At 44.7% G+C, this 15,608-nt stretch overlaps 1 protein-coding gene across 3 annotated transcripts in view; it reads right to left on the bottom strand.

Moving 5' to 3' along the window:
• The window catches only part of ERICH6B (glutamate rich 6B), a 311,898-nt gene that overhangs the window by 45,229 nt on the left and 251,061 nt on the right, over positions 1-15,608 (bottom strand). For all 3 annotated transcript variants that reach the window (XM_073663846.1, XM_073663848.1, XM_073663847.1), the window contains one exon: positions 8,046-8,201. In XM_073663846.1, coding sequence (XP_073519947.1) covers positions 8,046-8,201 — 156 coding nt within the window. The remainder of the gene's footprint in view (positions 1-8,045; positions 8,202-15,608) is intronic.

The raw sequence follows: 15,608 nt of genomic DNA, 5'->3' as shown, positions 1-15,608 counted from the left end.
AATGATGGAAAATCCCAGGAATATGCCATCACTTTAGAAGATGGAAAAACTCCTTTGTATATAGACCACTCAATTTCAGATAAACAGCAGAAAATAGATCAATTGATAGTATTATACATTCAGCCCTTAGGTTTTATTGTGTTATTTTTTTAAGCTACCGGTTCTGTAAAGTGGTATATATTTAAGAACCAAATATAGGTCCTTCATTTTGCTATATGTTTGTGTGCTGTTTACACATAGCAGAAAGGGAACAGATTTTCTCTTTAGGTTCTCTATTAGAAAATCCACATCTACACCCTGTGAGAAATTTCTACACGTAAATTGATCTGTAATCAGGATTTTTCAATCGTGTTTGCAATGTCAGTTCCTGTCATGGAATGGTCATGGATTTTTTTTGAAATTTCTATAAAAATACAAAAAAAGAAGTAAAAAGACTTTGGATCCCGTTGATTTCTATATTCCAATGAAGATTTTGTTCTCTTTCATCAGGTTGCGCTGCCTTATTCTATGAGGCCTTTGACAAAGTATTTCAAAGATTCATACCGAGGGTGAAGAATTTCCAACGTCACCCTCCAAATATGGTAAAAACTCTTCTTTATTACGTCATGTTAAAAGCAAAGTTACAGGCAAGGGAAAAAAATTCCCCTTGCCTGTAACCTCGCTTTTAACATAATGTAATTAAAGAAGAGTTTTTACAGTATTTGGAGGGTGACGTTGGAAATTCTTCACCCTCGGTATGAATTTATATAAAGAGTTTACTGTGGAAGTCAAAATCCACAACAAACCCCAATTGTAGATTTTGCTGAGTAATTCCCATAGATCCACAAGATCTGAATAAAAAATATAAATATAAATAATATCATATTCTACTCAATTATCTGGTGTTTGTATACCCGGCTTCCTGCAATGACATCCTGTATTTTGTGAACGCTGCAGCCATTCACAGTAGGCAGTGGTGAAATTATACACAATATTACCACAAGAGGCCACAAATACAGACGGGGACCAGAGATGTGTTCGTTGGCAGGGGAAGTGGGTTTACTTTTTTTTTCCTTATGGCACTCGGTTGTTTTTCATGTGAAATAAACCAGCAATTTTACACCAAAATATAGAAGAATTGATGAAATTTGCTGCTGCTGCGGTTTACCCTGAAGATTCTTGTGGAATTGCTGCAGAAATGTGTCTGAAGAAATTTCACTACATGTGAATGTGCAGTCAGGGTAATGTAGTTCTGGGTGTTCTTGTATTATTTGCTATACTATATATAATACTAGTATATACTTAATGGTCGCATGTAAAGGCTATCATTTATGCATTTTATAGCTTACATCTCTATAGTTAATTTTCAGGCACTTGAGTACAACCTTTGTGAACAGTCAGTGCACTCCACTTCTGCAATTACAATGTTTAACATGTGCTATATCCCCACCGATCTTCTTGACCTCATATAATTTTTGATATTTCAGTCATTCATTTATACATATTTAAACATGTTGCATCTTATTACCATGGCTCCAGTCCTGTTAGTTTGTCTTTGGATTTCATGTGGAATTGATCCCTATGTAGAAGTGACCCTATACATTCTTGTATTAGAATTTTCATGTAAATATATATTCAAAATCAACCGTGGTTAAGATCTTTATTTAGTGTTCCTTCTTTAACTTGTAGGTGGTTAATACCTTTAGGGAAGGATAACTAGTAGACATTGTGACAGTGTCACTGGTTTTATATGTGAGGGGAGGTATGTGTCACTCAGGATGCTCTCCTGTGTGAACTAAGACCTACTTTATTTTTCTGCCAGCGTGTTATATGCTAGTAGGCTTATTCTGTTAAAGGGTGTGCGGTTTTATGGGAATGGCAAAGAGGGCGGGACGCCATTCCCCCTACCTCCCCTCACGGTGTGGCTGAGCAATGTGTAAAAGATCAGTCCCTTTTTTTTTCTCTGGAGTGTGGTCTGGAGAGGGAAGTCTCCAGACAGTATTGTGGAAGCTGCAGAGCTTTTCACATGGACCTTAGCAGTGCAGTTTATGCTACCGAGAGTGGGCTGAACCCGCTCATCTATGGACTGAGTTATACTTTGTTTTTGTTTTTTTTCGTTTAACCCAGAGGGGTCTTGTTTGTTTTTCCTGTGAAACCTGCATGAGTTTATGGCTGATAATAAACCAGCAGAGAGGAAACCTGAGAATGTGTGTCCTGAGTCTGCCTCCAGGAGAGCCGAGCAAGTCGACTTGCCACAGTTGGTGTGAGAGTGCGTGCAGGATTCCAGGAACACGTGTACCTGCTACAAAGACCGGTGGATGTCCTGGGTGAAGGCCGCCAGCCAGCCAGGGAAGTCCAGCAGCATGGAGGAGCTCATTAAGCACCTGGTCCAGGCCCAGCAGAGCATGCAGCAGCAGCACCAGGCGACGACCAAACTGTTGCTTCAGCAGATCCAGTTGCAGCAAAAGTCACAGCAGCAGCACCAGCGGAGGTGCAGCAGCACCAGCAGGAGGCGCAACAGCAGATACAGCTTTTGGCGGATGCCATCCAGAGCAGGGCAGCCGCCCCACCCCCAGGGCCGACTGATGATTCTCACGTCAGGAAGGCGGTAAGGCGGGCCATGCAGAAGATGACCCCTGGGGATGATGTAGAAGCATTTCTGACTGTTTTTGAGAGGGTGGCTGATCGTGAGAGACTTCCTCCAGCACAGTGGGCAGAGGTTCTGGCGCCATATTTATCGGGTGAACCCCAGAAGGCGTATTTTGACTTGGCGCTGCAAGATGTTAAGGAATATGCCAAACTAAAGACAGAGATCTTAGCACGTCTAGGAGTAAATATGGCGGTAAGAGCCCAGCGAGTTCATCACTGGGCGTATGCTAGCAACAAACCTCCTCGCTCGCAGATGTTTGACCTCCTGCATCTTGTTCAGAAGTGGCTACAACCGGAGTCCTCCACTCCGGCCCAGATGGTTGAGCGGGTGGTGATTGACAGGTTCATGCATTCCCTTCCCAAGCCAGTACAGACCTGGGTTGCCCAGGGTGATCCCCAGAACGCAGATGACTTCATCGGCCTGGTAGAGAGGTACCAGGTAGTCGAGAGATCTCTTGGGAAACCGGATGCAGTCACTTCTCCCTACTGGGATACCCAAAAGGGGGCGGGTTCACCACGGAAGGGGTCTAGAGCCACCACTGGGGGACGTCCCACTCCTACTGAAGGTGCCTTTAGAACAGTTGGTAAAGATATAGTTTGCTGGCGGTGTCACAACCCTGGACATGTAGCCGCCAGGTGTCAAATATCCCCTGAGCCCATGGACTGCAGCCTAGGCAGACGGGTCTCCTATTATGCCTATCCAGCCTGTAGCGTGGACTGTCAACCCGGCGAAGGGCCGCAGGCGTGTGCAGTGTCCATTAATGGAGTAAAAGTGCTTGGGCTGTTGGACTCCAGGAGTCTGGTGACCTTGATCAGAGCATCCCTTCCCCATCAGTTGATCCCTTCCAAAACCCTGGGCGTTCGGTGCATCCATGGTGACGCCAAGGACTATCCCGTGGCCATAGTAACAGTGGGGACAGACTGTGGTGCCCAGTCCCATGAAGTCGGGATAGTAAAGGACCTGATACATCCCGTCATATTGGGCCGCGATTTTTCCTTATTCTGGGACTTGTGGGGGAAGGGAACTGGACTAAGTAGTATGGGAAAAAGCCAGGTCCTTGAAGAAGAACCCCCGACGAAGTCTCAGATGGAGGAGTTCCCACTGTGCGTCCTTGTCGGGGATGAGGGTGAGACGGTGACCGAGGAGGCCGACCTCCCTGCGTTAGATATGTCCAAAGAGAACTTTGGGACTGCTCAAGTTCGAGACCTGACCTTAAAAGGGGCGTTTGACCAGGTTACTGTATGTAATGGCGTTGCCCAAGAGCCGGGGGCCGACACCAGATTCCCCTACTTTGCAGTGCAGGGGGAGTTGCTATATCGGGTGGCCAAACTGAGGGGCGGTGAGATAGTGGAACAGCTGTTAGTGCCGGGGCCATACAGACGGCGGGTGCTAGATATGGCCCATTCACATGTTCTGGGGGGACACCTAGGGGTTGAGAAAACTCAGGAGAGGATATTGAGAAGGTTTTATTGGCCAGGTTGTTATCGAGAAGTTCAAAACTATTGTAGGTCCTGCCCCACCTGCCAAATAACCGCTCCCTCCTCCCACTTCCGTAGCCCCTTAGTCCCACTACCTGTGATAGAGGTTCCCTTTGAGAGGATTGCCATGGACCTCGTGGGCCCCTTAGTTAAATCAGCTCGGGGCCACCAATATATCCTGGTCATCATGGACTATGCGACTCGGTATCCAGAAGCGGTTCCCCTAAGGAACATGTCCAGTAAAAGTATAGCCCGAGAGCTGGTCCATATTTTTGCTCGGACACGTCTACCAAAAGAGATTCTGACAGACCAAGGAACCCCCTTCATGAGCAAGGTGATGAAGGAGCTTTGCAGAGTCCTTCAGATAACTCAGCTTCGGACCTCGGTTTATCATCCACAGACAGACGGCCTAGCGGAACGCTTCAACAAGACCTTAAAGGCGATGCTCAAGAAGGTCGTTGAAAAGGATGGGCGAGACTGGGACTACCTGCTCCCATTTCTGCTTTTCTCGGTCAGAGAAGTTCCTCAAGCCTCCACTGGCTTCTCTCCATTTGAGCTCCTATATGGGCGGCATCCAAGAGGTCTCCTAGACATCGCCAAGGAAACTTGGGAGGCTGAAGTCACACCACACCGGATTATCATCGAACATGTCGCCCAGTTACAGGAGAGAATGTCAAAGGTGATGCCCATCGTGAAGGAACACCTCCTCCAGGCGCAGGAAGCCCAGGTGAGGGTCTATAACCGGTCGGCGAGACTAAGACAGTTCCAGCCCGGGGACCGTGTTTTGGTGCTGATCCCTACCATCGAGAGCAAGTTCCTCGCCAAGTGGCAAGGTCCATACGAGGTGGTGGAGAAAGTCAGCGAGGTTAATTATAAAGTCCACCAGCCTGGCCGAAGAAAGCCGCATCAAATATATCATGTAAATTTGCTCAAGCCGTGGCGGGACCGTGAACCTGTGGAAACTCCTTGCCTGGGAGCCGCACCAGAAGGCAAGGTGGAGGAGGTCACTATTGCAGAGACTCTATCATCGGCCCAGAAGCAACAGTGTCGAGAATTACTACAGCGGAATCGGGAGCTGTTCTCAGAGTTGCCGGGGCATACTCAAGTGGTAGAGCATGATGTGCTGACAGAGTCGCACGTACGAGTGAATCTGAAGTCTTATCGGATTCCGGAAGCACACCGGGAGGTGATCTCGGCCGAGGTGAAGAGGATGTTAGACCTCGGAGTAATAGAGGAGTCAAAGAGTGGGTGGTCGAGCCCAATCGTCCTCGTGCCGAAACCCAATGGAGAGTGGAGGTTTTGTAATGACTACCGCTGGCTGAATGAGGTATCCAAGTGTGACGTGTACCCGATGCCCGGCGTCGACAAACTCATCGAGAGGCTTGGACCGGCGAGGTACATCACCACTTTCGACCTGACGAAGGGCTACTGGCAGATCCCCATGTCCCAGATGGCTAAGGAGAAGACGGCTTTCTCAACACCTGATGGGTGTTTTCAATACACGTGGATGCCGTTCAGACTACAGGGGGCCCCAGCCACTTTCCAGAGGGCTATGGATCGGATCCTAGCCCCACATAAGAAGTATGCCGCAGCCTACCTCGACGACATTGTGGTCTTTAGCCCAGACTGGGCTAGTCACCTACTTAAACTATAGGCCGTTCTGGACGCGCTAAGGAAGGCAGGATTTACCATAAATCCAAGAAAGTGTGCCATCGGGAAGGAGGAGGCCAAGTACCTGGGCTATGTTGTTGGGAGAGGCGAAATAAAGCCGCAAATCAAGAAAGTGGAGGCAATTCAAACCTGGCCGCAACCACTCTCGAAGAAGCAGGTGAGAGCATTCCTAGGAATGATAGGATACTACCGGCGGTTTATCCCGAATTTCGCCATGATTGCCGCACCACTAACGGATCTTCTAAAAGGCACCAAATGAACCATGGTGAAATGGACGGAAGAAACGGAGACCGCGTCTCAACAGTTGAAGCTAACATTGTGCAAGAAGCTGGTCCTGGTCGCGCCAGACTTCAAGAAAGAATTTGTGGTCCAGACGGACGCTTCAGAGGTTGGTCTAGGGGCTGTACTCTCCCAAGAGATAAATGGGGAAGAACATCCCATTCTCTATCTAAGCCGAAAGCTGTCCTCCTGTGAGAAGAACTACGCCATAGTAGAGAAAGAGTGTTTAGCCATAAAATGGGCCGTGGATACACTGAAATATTACCTACTAGGCCGGAAGTTTAGATTAGTATCAGACCATGCCCCGTTGAAATGGTTGAGGGAGAAGAGGGGTAAAAATGCCAGGGTAACTAGATGGTTCCTAGGACTTCAAGAGTTTAACTTTCACGTGGAGCACAGGCCCGGGAAGTTACATGGGAATGCAGATGCCCTCTCTAGGATTCCCTGCCTGGTGTCAGAAGGTGCCCAAACCCCCAGATTTGGGCAGAGGGGGGGAATATGTGACAGTGTCACTGGTTTTATATGTGAGGGGAGGTATGTGTCACTCAGGATGCTCTCCTGTGTGAACTAAGACCTACTTTATTTTTCTGCCAGCGTGTTATATGCTGGTAGGCTTACTCTGTTAAAGGGTGTGCGGTTTTATGGGAATGGCAAAGAGGGCGGGACGCCATTCCCCCTACCTCCCCTCAGGGTGTGGCTGAGCAATGTGTAAAAGCTCAGTCCCTTTTTTTTTTTTTGGAGTGTGGTCTGGAGAGGGAAGTCTCCAGACAGTATTGTGGAAGCTGCAGAGCTTTTCACATGGACTTTAGCAGTGCAGTTTATGCTACCGAGAGCGGGCGGAACCCGCTCATCTATGGACTGAGTTATACTTTGTTTTTTGTTTTTTTCGTTTAACCCAGAGGGGTCTTGTTTGTTTTTCCTGTGAAACCTGCATGAGTTTATGGCTGATAATAAACCAGCAGAGAGGAAACCTGAGAACGTGTGTCCTGAGTCTGCCTCCAGGAGAGCCGAGAAAGTCGACTTGCCACAACATGATGAAATAAATTCGAGTGGAATTGAATTCTACTCGAATTTAAATAAAGCATACTCATTCGCCAAAATGGGGATTTTTTGTAATTCGCTTCTGCGCAGATTCCACAAAATGACGTCCACTGACCGCCATTTTTCTGAACCATAAAGGGCCATCAAAAAGTAAAACAAATTTGAAAAAATCCATATAAATCACCTCACTGTTCACTTCTGCGGCCCCCTCACTCCTCATCGTCACACGTCTGGTCCTCGTCACATCTTCTGTTCCTCGATCCTTGCGCTGAAATCCCCGGGCCCCTCACACTGAACTGGGACTTCTGTCTATGATGAGGTCCTGGATGCTTCTGTGCATGACCACGGTGCACGTTGTGGTGTAATGACATTATGACCTTTCGCGCACTTGTACAGAATCCTTCCGGGCCTCATGAGAGAGAGAAGTTCCTGGCTCAGTGTGAGAGGCCCTGGGATTTCAGCAGAGCAGCGGGATAAGAAGATGTGATGGGTACTGGATGGGTGACGGTGAGGAGTGAAGGGGCTGGAGAGGTGAATGGTGAGTATAAAGATTTCTTCTATTTGTTAAATATTCAATTTATTATGCTTTGGAGTTCAGAAAGACCCCAGAGCATAATAAGGGACAATACATTCCCCAGGAAAATCTGCATGAACAGGCGCATTTTGCCGGATCCGCTTATCTCTAATAGCTAGTACATTTCTTTCTTTGTTTTTTATTTTGTATTTGCCATGCACAATGTGTAATTCTTATCTTTTCTTTAGGGTATATTATACATTTTAAATTTCCCTTATTTTATTCCCTCTCAAAAAATGTGATCATCAGTATGTAACATTTCAGTACCACACTAAGTATTATTGATACATGACAGTCAGTCCTGTTTGAAGTAAGTCTCTCTTTTCTCCCGTGCCTTGCTGTAAAATGTCTTTTAGTATATCATTCAACTTACCAAACCATCCCGTTATGATGGTAGCAGGTTGCATGACCATTACTCATGAAAATGGCTTGAATCTGTGGTTTCTTCTCAGCATCTTCCAAGATGATAAAGATAAACTGTGTGGGTTTTGAGCAGGCAATCAAGATAGCAATATTTCCCGATGGATATCTGATTTGCAGTCAAGGAAGATAATGATAAACATAGTACATTGCGAGTGTAGTTATCAATACAGCATATAACTATTTTTGTACTTTCCATTTTGAAAAGAAAAACAAAATATAGTGTAAGGATAAAGATTTTAAAAGTATGCATATTTAAATTGCCTGAATTTACATCGGAATAAATAAACTTTTATGTCTAGATGACTGCATAGAGGAATTGGATAGATTGGAGACATTCCTGGCCAAGTGGACTTACTGTAAGCAATCTTTAACTCCTTAGCGACCTTGGGATTTTCCGTTTTTGCATTTTCGTGTTTTGCTCCCCTTGTTCCCAGAGCCATAGCATTTTTATCTTTTGGTCAATATGGCAATGTGAGGGCTTATTTTTTGCGGGACGAGTTGTACTTTAAAACGCCATTACTAGTTTTACCATATCATGTACTGGAAAATGGGAAAAAAATTCCAAGTGCGGTGAAATTGCAAAAAAAAAATGCAATTCCACGGTTGTTTTTTCTTTTTTTTTCTTTCCACGTTCACTGGATGCTAAAACTGACCTGGCATTATTATTCTCCAGGTCATTACAAGTTTGTAGACACCAAACATGTATAGGTTCTTTTTTATTTAAGTGGTGAAAAAAAAATCCAAAATTTGCTAAATTTTTTTTTAAAAAAATGGCGCCATTTTCCGAGACCCGTAGCATCTCCATTTTTCGGGATCTGGGGCCGGGTGAGGGCTTATTTTTTGCGTGCCGGGCTGACTTTTTTATTTATACCATTTTGGGGTAGATACGATGTTTTGATCGCCCGATATTGCATTTTATTGCAATGTTGCGGAGACCAAAAAAAAGTAATTCTGGTGTTTGGAATTTTTTTCTTGTTACGCCATTTACCGATTGGATTAATTCTTTTTTTATATTGATAGATCGGGCGATTCTGAATGTGGCGATACTAAATATGTGTATGTGGGGTTTATTTTTTGTTATTTTATTTTGAATGGGGCAAAAGGGGGGTGATTTAAACTTTTATATTTTTTAATTTTTTTAAATATTTTTAAAAACATTTTTTTTTTACTTTTTGCATGCTTCAATAGTCTCCATAGGAGACTAGAAGCAGCAACTGTCTGATCGCCTCTGCTACATAGAGGTGATCAGTAGATCACCTCTATGTAGCAGAAATGCTCCTGTACTATGAGCGCCGACCACAAGGTGGCGCTCATAGTAATCTTTACATGACAACCACTGGAGTCTGCTGCAGACCCAGGGTTGTCATGACCACCCATCGTTGACCCGCAATCACGTGACGGGGTCACCAATGGGTGGGGCTAAAGCCGCGCTTCCGGCACGGCGATGTTAAATGCCGCTGTCAGAGATTGACAGCGGCATTTAACATGTTAACAGCGGCGGGTGGATCGCGATTCCACCTGCGGCTGTTGCGGGCACATGTCAGCTGTAAGAATCAGCTGATATGTGCCCAGTTCAGTGCGGGCTCACCGCCGGAGCCCTCACTGAACCGGGGGTGATGGCCTGGGGTGTACTAATACGCCACAGGCCAGTAAGAGGTTAATTTTGAAGCTGTAGTGCAAGCCACTCCGCCTACCAGATCTCAGGGTTTGTCCTAGCCTTGACCCTTTAACCCTGCACCTAAACAAGGGCCCCTGGGCTGGGGCCAAGGAATAAGCTGCTGTTCAGTGGTGCGGGCAGGCAGGAGTGGTCAGGTTGCAGGATCAGAACCAAGAGGGCAGAAAAAGTACAAAATCAGAATACACAAGAATAGTCACTAAAACAATCCAAGGTCAAAGTAAGAAACAATAATACTACACAGGAATTGAATAGACATGGCTAAACAAGAGGAACACAAGGCTATATCTGGCAGCTTCCAGCAATAAGCTTAAGTAGAGTGTGGTGCTCTGTGCTCAGCTGGACAGCACACACATCCATAATGTCAGACTGGACGGCACTGCACGTCCCAGTCCTCGTAATCTTAGTGGCTAGACAGAGCCTGGACCATCCAGAGCTTCTTGTTCCAACGTCTCATCTATCAGCAGCGCCATCTGCAGAAAGAATATGGCGGTACCTGGCGACAGAAGCAGACATCACAGAACTGGTGGACATGTGACAGTAGCAAGATTGTTGAAATGAATAGGGTTTCTACAAGAACCTTTCCTGCACTCTATAAATGTTGTGAAGCTAGTATTTACTCAGAAGATCCAATTTACTCTTCCCCAATCTCTTTGATTGAGAGGCCTCTTCCTATTTATGCACAGGGACAGACCTGTTAGTCAACAGGAGTAGGGTGGGAAGAAGCCGCGGGGACCTGCATCGGACTAGTCAGCTCTTCAAGGTATATTTGCTCTGAGACACATTAGCATTTCAGAGTAAAACATACAGTCATGGCCAAAAGTTTTGAGAATGACACCAAAATTATATTTTCACATGATCTGCTGGCCTCTGGTTTTTATTAGTGTTTGTCTGATGTTTATATCACATACAGAAATATAATTGCAATCATATTATGAGTACCAATAGGTTATATTGACAGTTAGAATGAGTTAATGCAGCAAGTCAATATTTGCAGTGTTACCCCTTCTTCTTCAAGACCTCTGTAATTCTCCCTGGCATGCTCTCAATCAACTTTTGGACCAAATCCTGACTGATAGCAGTTCATTCTTGCATAATCAATGCTTGCATTTTGCCAGAATTTGTTGGTTTTTGTTTGTCCACCCGTCTCTTGATGATTGACCACAAGTTCTCAATGGGATTAAGATCTGGGGAGTTTCCAGGCCATGGACCCAAAATCTCTATGTTTTGTTCCATGAGCCATTTAGTTATCACCTTTGCTTTATGGCAAGGTGCTCCATCATGCTGGAAAAGGCATTGTTGGGCGCCAAACTGCTCTTGGACGGTTGGGAGAAGTTGCTCTTGGAGGACATTCTGGTACCATTCTTTATTCATGGCTGTGTTTTTAGGCAAGACTGTGAGTGAGCCGATTCCCTTGGCTGAGAAGCAACCCCACACATGAATGGTTTCAGGATGCTTTACAGTTGGCATGAGACAAGACTGGTGGTAGCGCTCACCTCTTCTTCTCCGAATAAGCTGTTTTCCAGATGTCCCAAACAATCGAAAAGGGGATTCATCAGAGAAAATGACTTTGCCCCAGTCCTCAGCAGTCCACTCCCTGTACCTTTTGCAGAATATCAGTCGGTCCCTGATGTTTTTTCTGGAGAGAAGTGGCTTCTTTGCTGCCCTCCTTGAAACCAGCCCTTGCTCAAAGAGTCTCCGCCTCACAGTGCGTGCAGAAGCACTCACACCAGCCTGCTGCCATTCCTGAGCAAGCTCGGCACTGCTGGTAGTCCGATCCCGCAGCTGAAACAGTTTTAAGATACGGTCCTGGCGCTTGCTGGTCTTTCTTGGGCGCCCTGGAGCCTTTTTGACAACAATGGAAGCTCTCTCCTTGAAGTTCTTGATGATGCGATAGATTGTTGACTGAGGTGCAATCTTTGTAGCTGCGATACTCTTCCCTGTTAGGCCATTTTTGTGCAGTGCAATGATGGCTGCACGTGTTTCTTTAGAGATAACCATGGTTAACTGAAGAGAAACAATGATACCAAGAACCAGCCTCCTTTTAAAGTGTCCAGTGATGTCATTCTTACTTAATCATGACTGATTGATCGCCAGCCCTGTCCTCATCACCACCTACACCTGTGTTAATGGATCAATCACTAAAACGATGTTAGCTGCTCCTTTTAAGGCAGGACTGCAATGATGTTGAAATGTGTTTTGGGAGTTAAAGTTCATTTTCTGGGCAAATATTGACTTTGCAAGTACAGTAATTGCTGTTAAGCTGATCACTCTTGACATTCAGGAGTATATGCAAATTGCCATTACAAAAAATGAAGCAGTAAACTTTGGAAAAATTACTATTTGTCTCATTCTCAATACTTTTGGCCATGACTGTACATGGCTGTAATCGTGCAGCCAGTGTCTGATACCTGCAGCCCGTGGTTCAGGCAGCATGAATCACAAGACAGGTTCCCTTTAAAGCTGGCCTCCACTCCAGACATAAAATTTATCATACATTGGAGTAAATCACAAGTTAGTGCAGCAGATAAAGTTTAGTAGTTATGGATATTTTCATAAGCTTCTTTCAGACGTCCAATTTTTACATACTCAGTAAAATGTATGGAATTATTCACAAGTCCGTGTATTTTTGCCAATCATGTGTCTCTAAAAAAAACAGAGACTTGTCTGTTTTTTATTGGCGTCATGGATCAAAGTTACCCATACAAGTCTATGGATCTGTGAAAATCACGGACAGCACACAGATGGCATCAGTGTGCAATTTATGTGCGGACCTAATTAACATTGCAATGTATAAAAGAAGCTTTGTAATTTTTGTAAACATGAAAATCACCGATGACACACTAATGGTAAAAACTGACACACGGACCATACACTGATGAAACACATTGATGATACTCAGACCGGTTTTTGCATATGTGAAAAATCACTGATATCTGAATGAGTTCTTAAAGTGACTATGACATTTCTATAATCCTTTGTTGCAGACATTTTTGCAAAAGTTACATCCAGTAGTTCAGTCATACTGCTTGTCACCTTTCAATTAGTTTTCCTTTAGTCTGTGAGAATGTAATATATACAGTCATGGCCAAAAGTATTGAGAATGAGACAAATAGTAATTTTTCCAAAGTTTACTGCTTCATTTTTTGTAATGGCAATTTGCATATACTCCTGAATGTCAAAGAGTGATCAGCTTAACAGCAATTACTGTACTTGCAAAGTCAATATTTGCCCAGAAAATGAACTTTAACCCCCAAAACACATTTCAACATCATTGCAGTCCTGCCTTAAAAGGAGCAGCTAACATCGTTTTAGTGATTGATCCATTAACACAGGTGTGGGTGTTGATGAGGACAGGGCTGGCAATCAATCAGTCATGATTAAGTAAGAATGACATCACTGGACACTTTAAAAGGAGGCTGGTTCTTGGTATCATTGTTTCTCTTCAGTTAACCATGGTTATCTCTAAAGAAACACGTGCAGAAATCATTGCACTGCACAAAAATGGCCTAACAGGGAAGAGTATCGCAGCTACAAAGATTGCACCTCAGTCAACAATCTATCGCATCATCAAGAACTTCAAGGAGAGAGCTTCCATTGTTGTCAAAAAGGCTCCAGGGCGCCCAAGAAAGACCAGCAAGCGCCAGGACCGTATCTTAAAACTGTTTCAGCTGCGGGATCGGACTACCAGCAGTGCCGAGCTTGCTCAGGAATGGTAGCAGGCTGGTGTGAGTGCTTCTGCACGCACTGTGAGGCGGAGACTCTTTGAGCAAGGGCTGGTTTCAAGGAGGGCAGCAAAGAAGCCACTTCTTTCCAGAAAAAACATCAGGGACCAACTGATATTCTGCAAAAGGTACAGGGAGTGGACTGCTGAGGACTGGGGCAAAGTCATTTTCTCTGATGAATCCCCTTTTCGATTGTTTGGGACATCAGGAAAACAGCTTATTCGGAGAAGAAGAGGTGAGCGCTACCACCAGTCTTGTCTCATGCCAACTGTAAAGCATCCTGAAACCATTCATGTGTGTGGTTGCTTCTCAGCCAAGGGAATCGGCTCACTCACAGTCTTGCCTAAAAACACAGCCATGAATAAAGAATGGTACCAGAATGTCCTCCAAGAGCAACTTCTCCCAACCGTCCAAGAGCAGTTTGGCGCCCAACAATGCCTTTTCCAGCATGATGGAGCACCTTGCCATAAAGCAAAGGTGATAACTAAATGGCTCATGGAACAAAACATAGAGATTTTGGGTCCATGGCCTGGAAACTCCCCAGATCTTAATCCCATTGAAAACTTGTGGTCAATCATCAAGAGACGGGTGAACAAACAAAAACCAACAAATTCTGGCAAAATGCAAGCATTGATTATGCAAGAATGGACTGCTATCAGTCAGAATTTGGTCCAAAAGTTGATTGAGAGCATGCCAGGGAGAATTACAGAGGTCTTGAAGAAGAAGGGGCAACACTGAAAATATTGACTTGCTGCATTAACTCATTCTAACTGTCAATATAACCTATTGGTACTAGAGATGAGCGTTGTTCTACTCGAACTGTTCGCCAATCTCAAATTCGAGCTGTTTTGGGCGGTGTTCGAGCCGTTCGGCGAACACGAACAATTTGATAAAAATTCGGCTGTTCGAGGTTATGTTCGATAACTGTTCATGCACCAAAATCATAACTGGATTTTTTCTCAGTAATGATGAAAATTAATGTTAATACGCAGTTTGAGTGTACAGCGGGGTGGGGGGAGGGGCAGGGGATGGATCTCTGCAGGAACAATGAAGATCTCCATTTTTTTTCTCTTTCCCGCATTTGCAGTGGGGAGGTGCAATCTGTCAGCCTATCAGCAGCGCACACACGGAGCGAAGTGCTTTTTTTCACACAAGCAAGGGCATGTGTCATTGGCAGTGTATGTCACATGTCCTTGCCCTATAAGACCAAGCCATTTTCCCCGTCGCCACCATTTTCTCACTGCTGCAGCTGCGTGTTAGACGGCACCGCTGTTGCTGTGTGCGCTATACCTTGTTAATTTCAAGCCAATTTTCGCACAAATATACAGATAGCTTGGGAGTAGGGAATAGTTGTGATTGCAGTCCTTTTAAGGACTAGGTTACAGCATTTCCTACGACTTTTATCAGGGAGGTCTGTGCTCTTAAATAGATAGGTTGTGGGAGTAAAGACTAATTGTAATTGGAGTCCTTTTCAGGACTAGGTTACATCAGTTCCTATCAGTTTTTGCCAGGCAGGTCTGTGCCAGTGCTGTGCAAGTTTTTTTCACAGCATTTGGCTGAATCTAGCAAAGCTAATCCTTTTTGGCCTATTGCAGAGTGTGTTAGTCAGTGGAGTAGCCTATCTGTGCTGCAAGATATACCACCTGTGTATAGAATACCAATTTTTTTACTGCACCTAGTGAAGTAAAATCTTTTGGGCATAGCATCATTCTATTAGTCCATCTATACTGACCTCCATCAGGTTGCAAATTAAAACTAATTTTTATCTGCATCTACAGTACCTCTGAAAAAATATTTGGGCTTCTAGCTGTGTGTGGGACTTGTTGTATTAGTCCATCTATACTGACCTCCATCAGGTTGCAAACTGAATATATTTTTTTCTGCATCTACCTCTGAAAAAATATTTGGGCTTCTAGCTGTGTGTGGGTCTTGTTCTATTAATCCATCTATACTGACCTCCATCAGGTTGCAAACTGAATATAATTTTTTTCTGCATCTAGCTCTGAAAAAATATTTGGCCTTCTAGCAGTGTGTCGGACTTTTTCTATTAGTCCATCTATACTGACCTCCATCAGGTTGCAAATTAAAAATAATTTTTATCTGCATCTACAGT

Source organism: Phyllobates terribilis, unplaced genomic scaffold (genome assembly GCF_046119375.1).
Source record: "Phyllobates terribilis strain yellow unplaced genomic scaffold, ASM4611937v1 Scaffold_2__4_contigs__length_985480577, whole genome shotgun sequence".
NCBI lineage: Eukaryota > Metazoa > Chordata > Amphibia > Anura > Dendrobatidae > Phyllobates > Phyllobates terribilis.
This window is presented reverse-complemented; position numbering and strand designations above follow the sequence as displayed.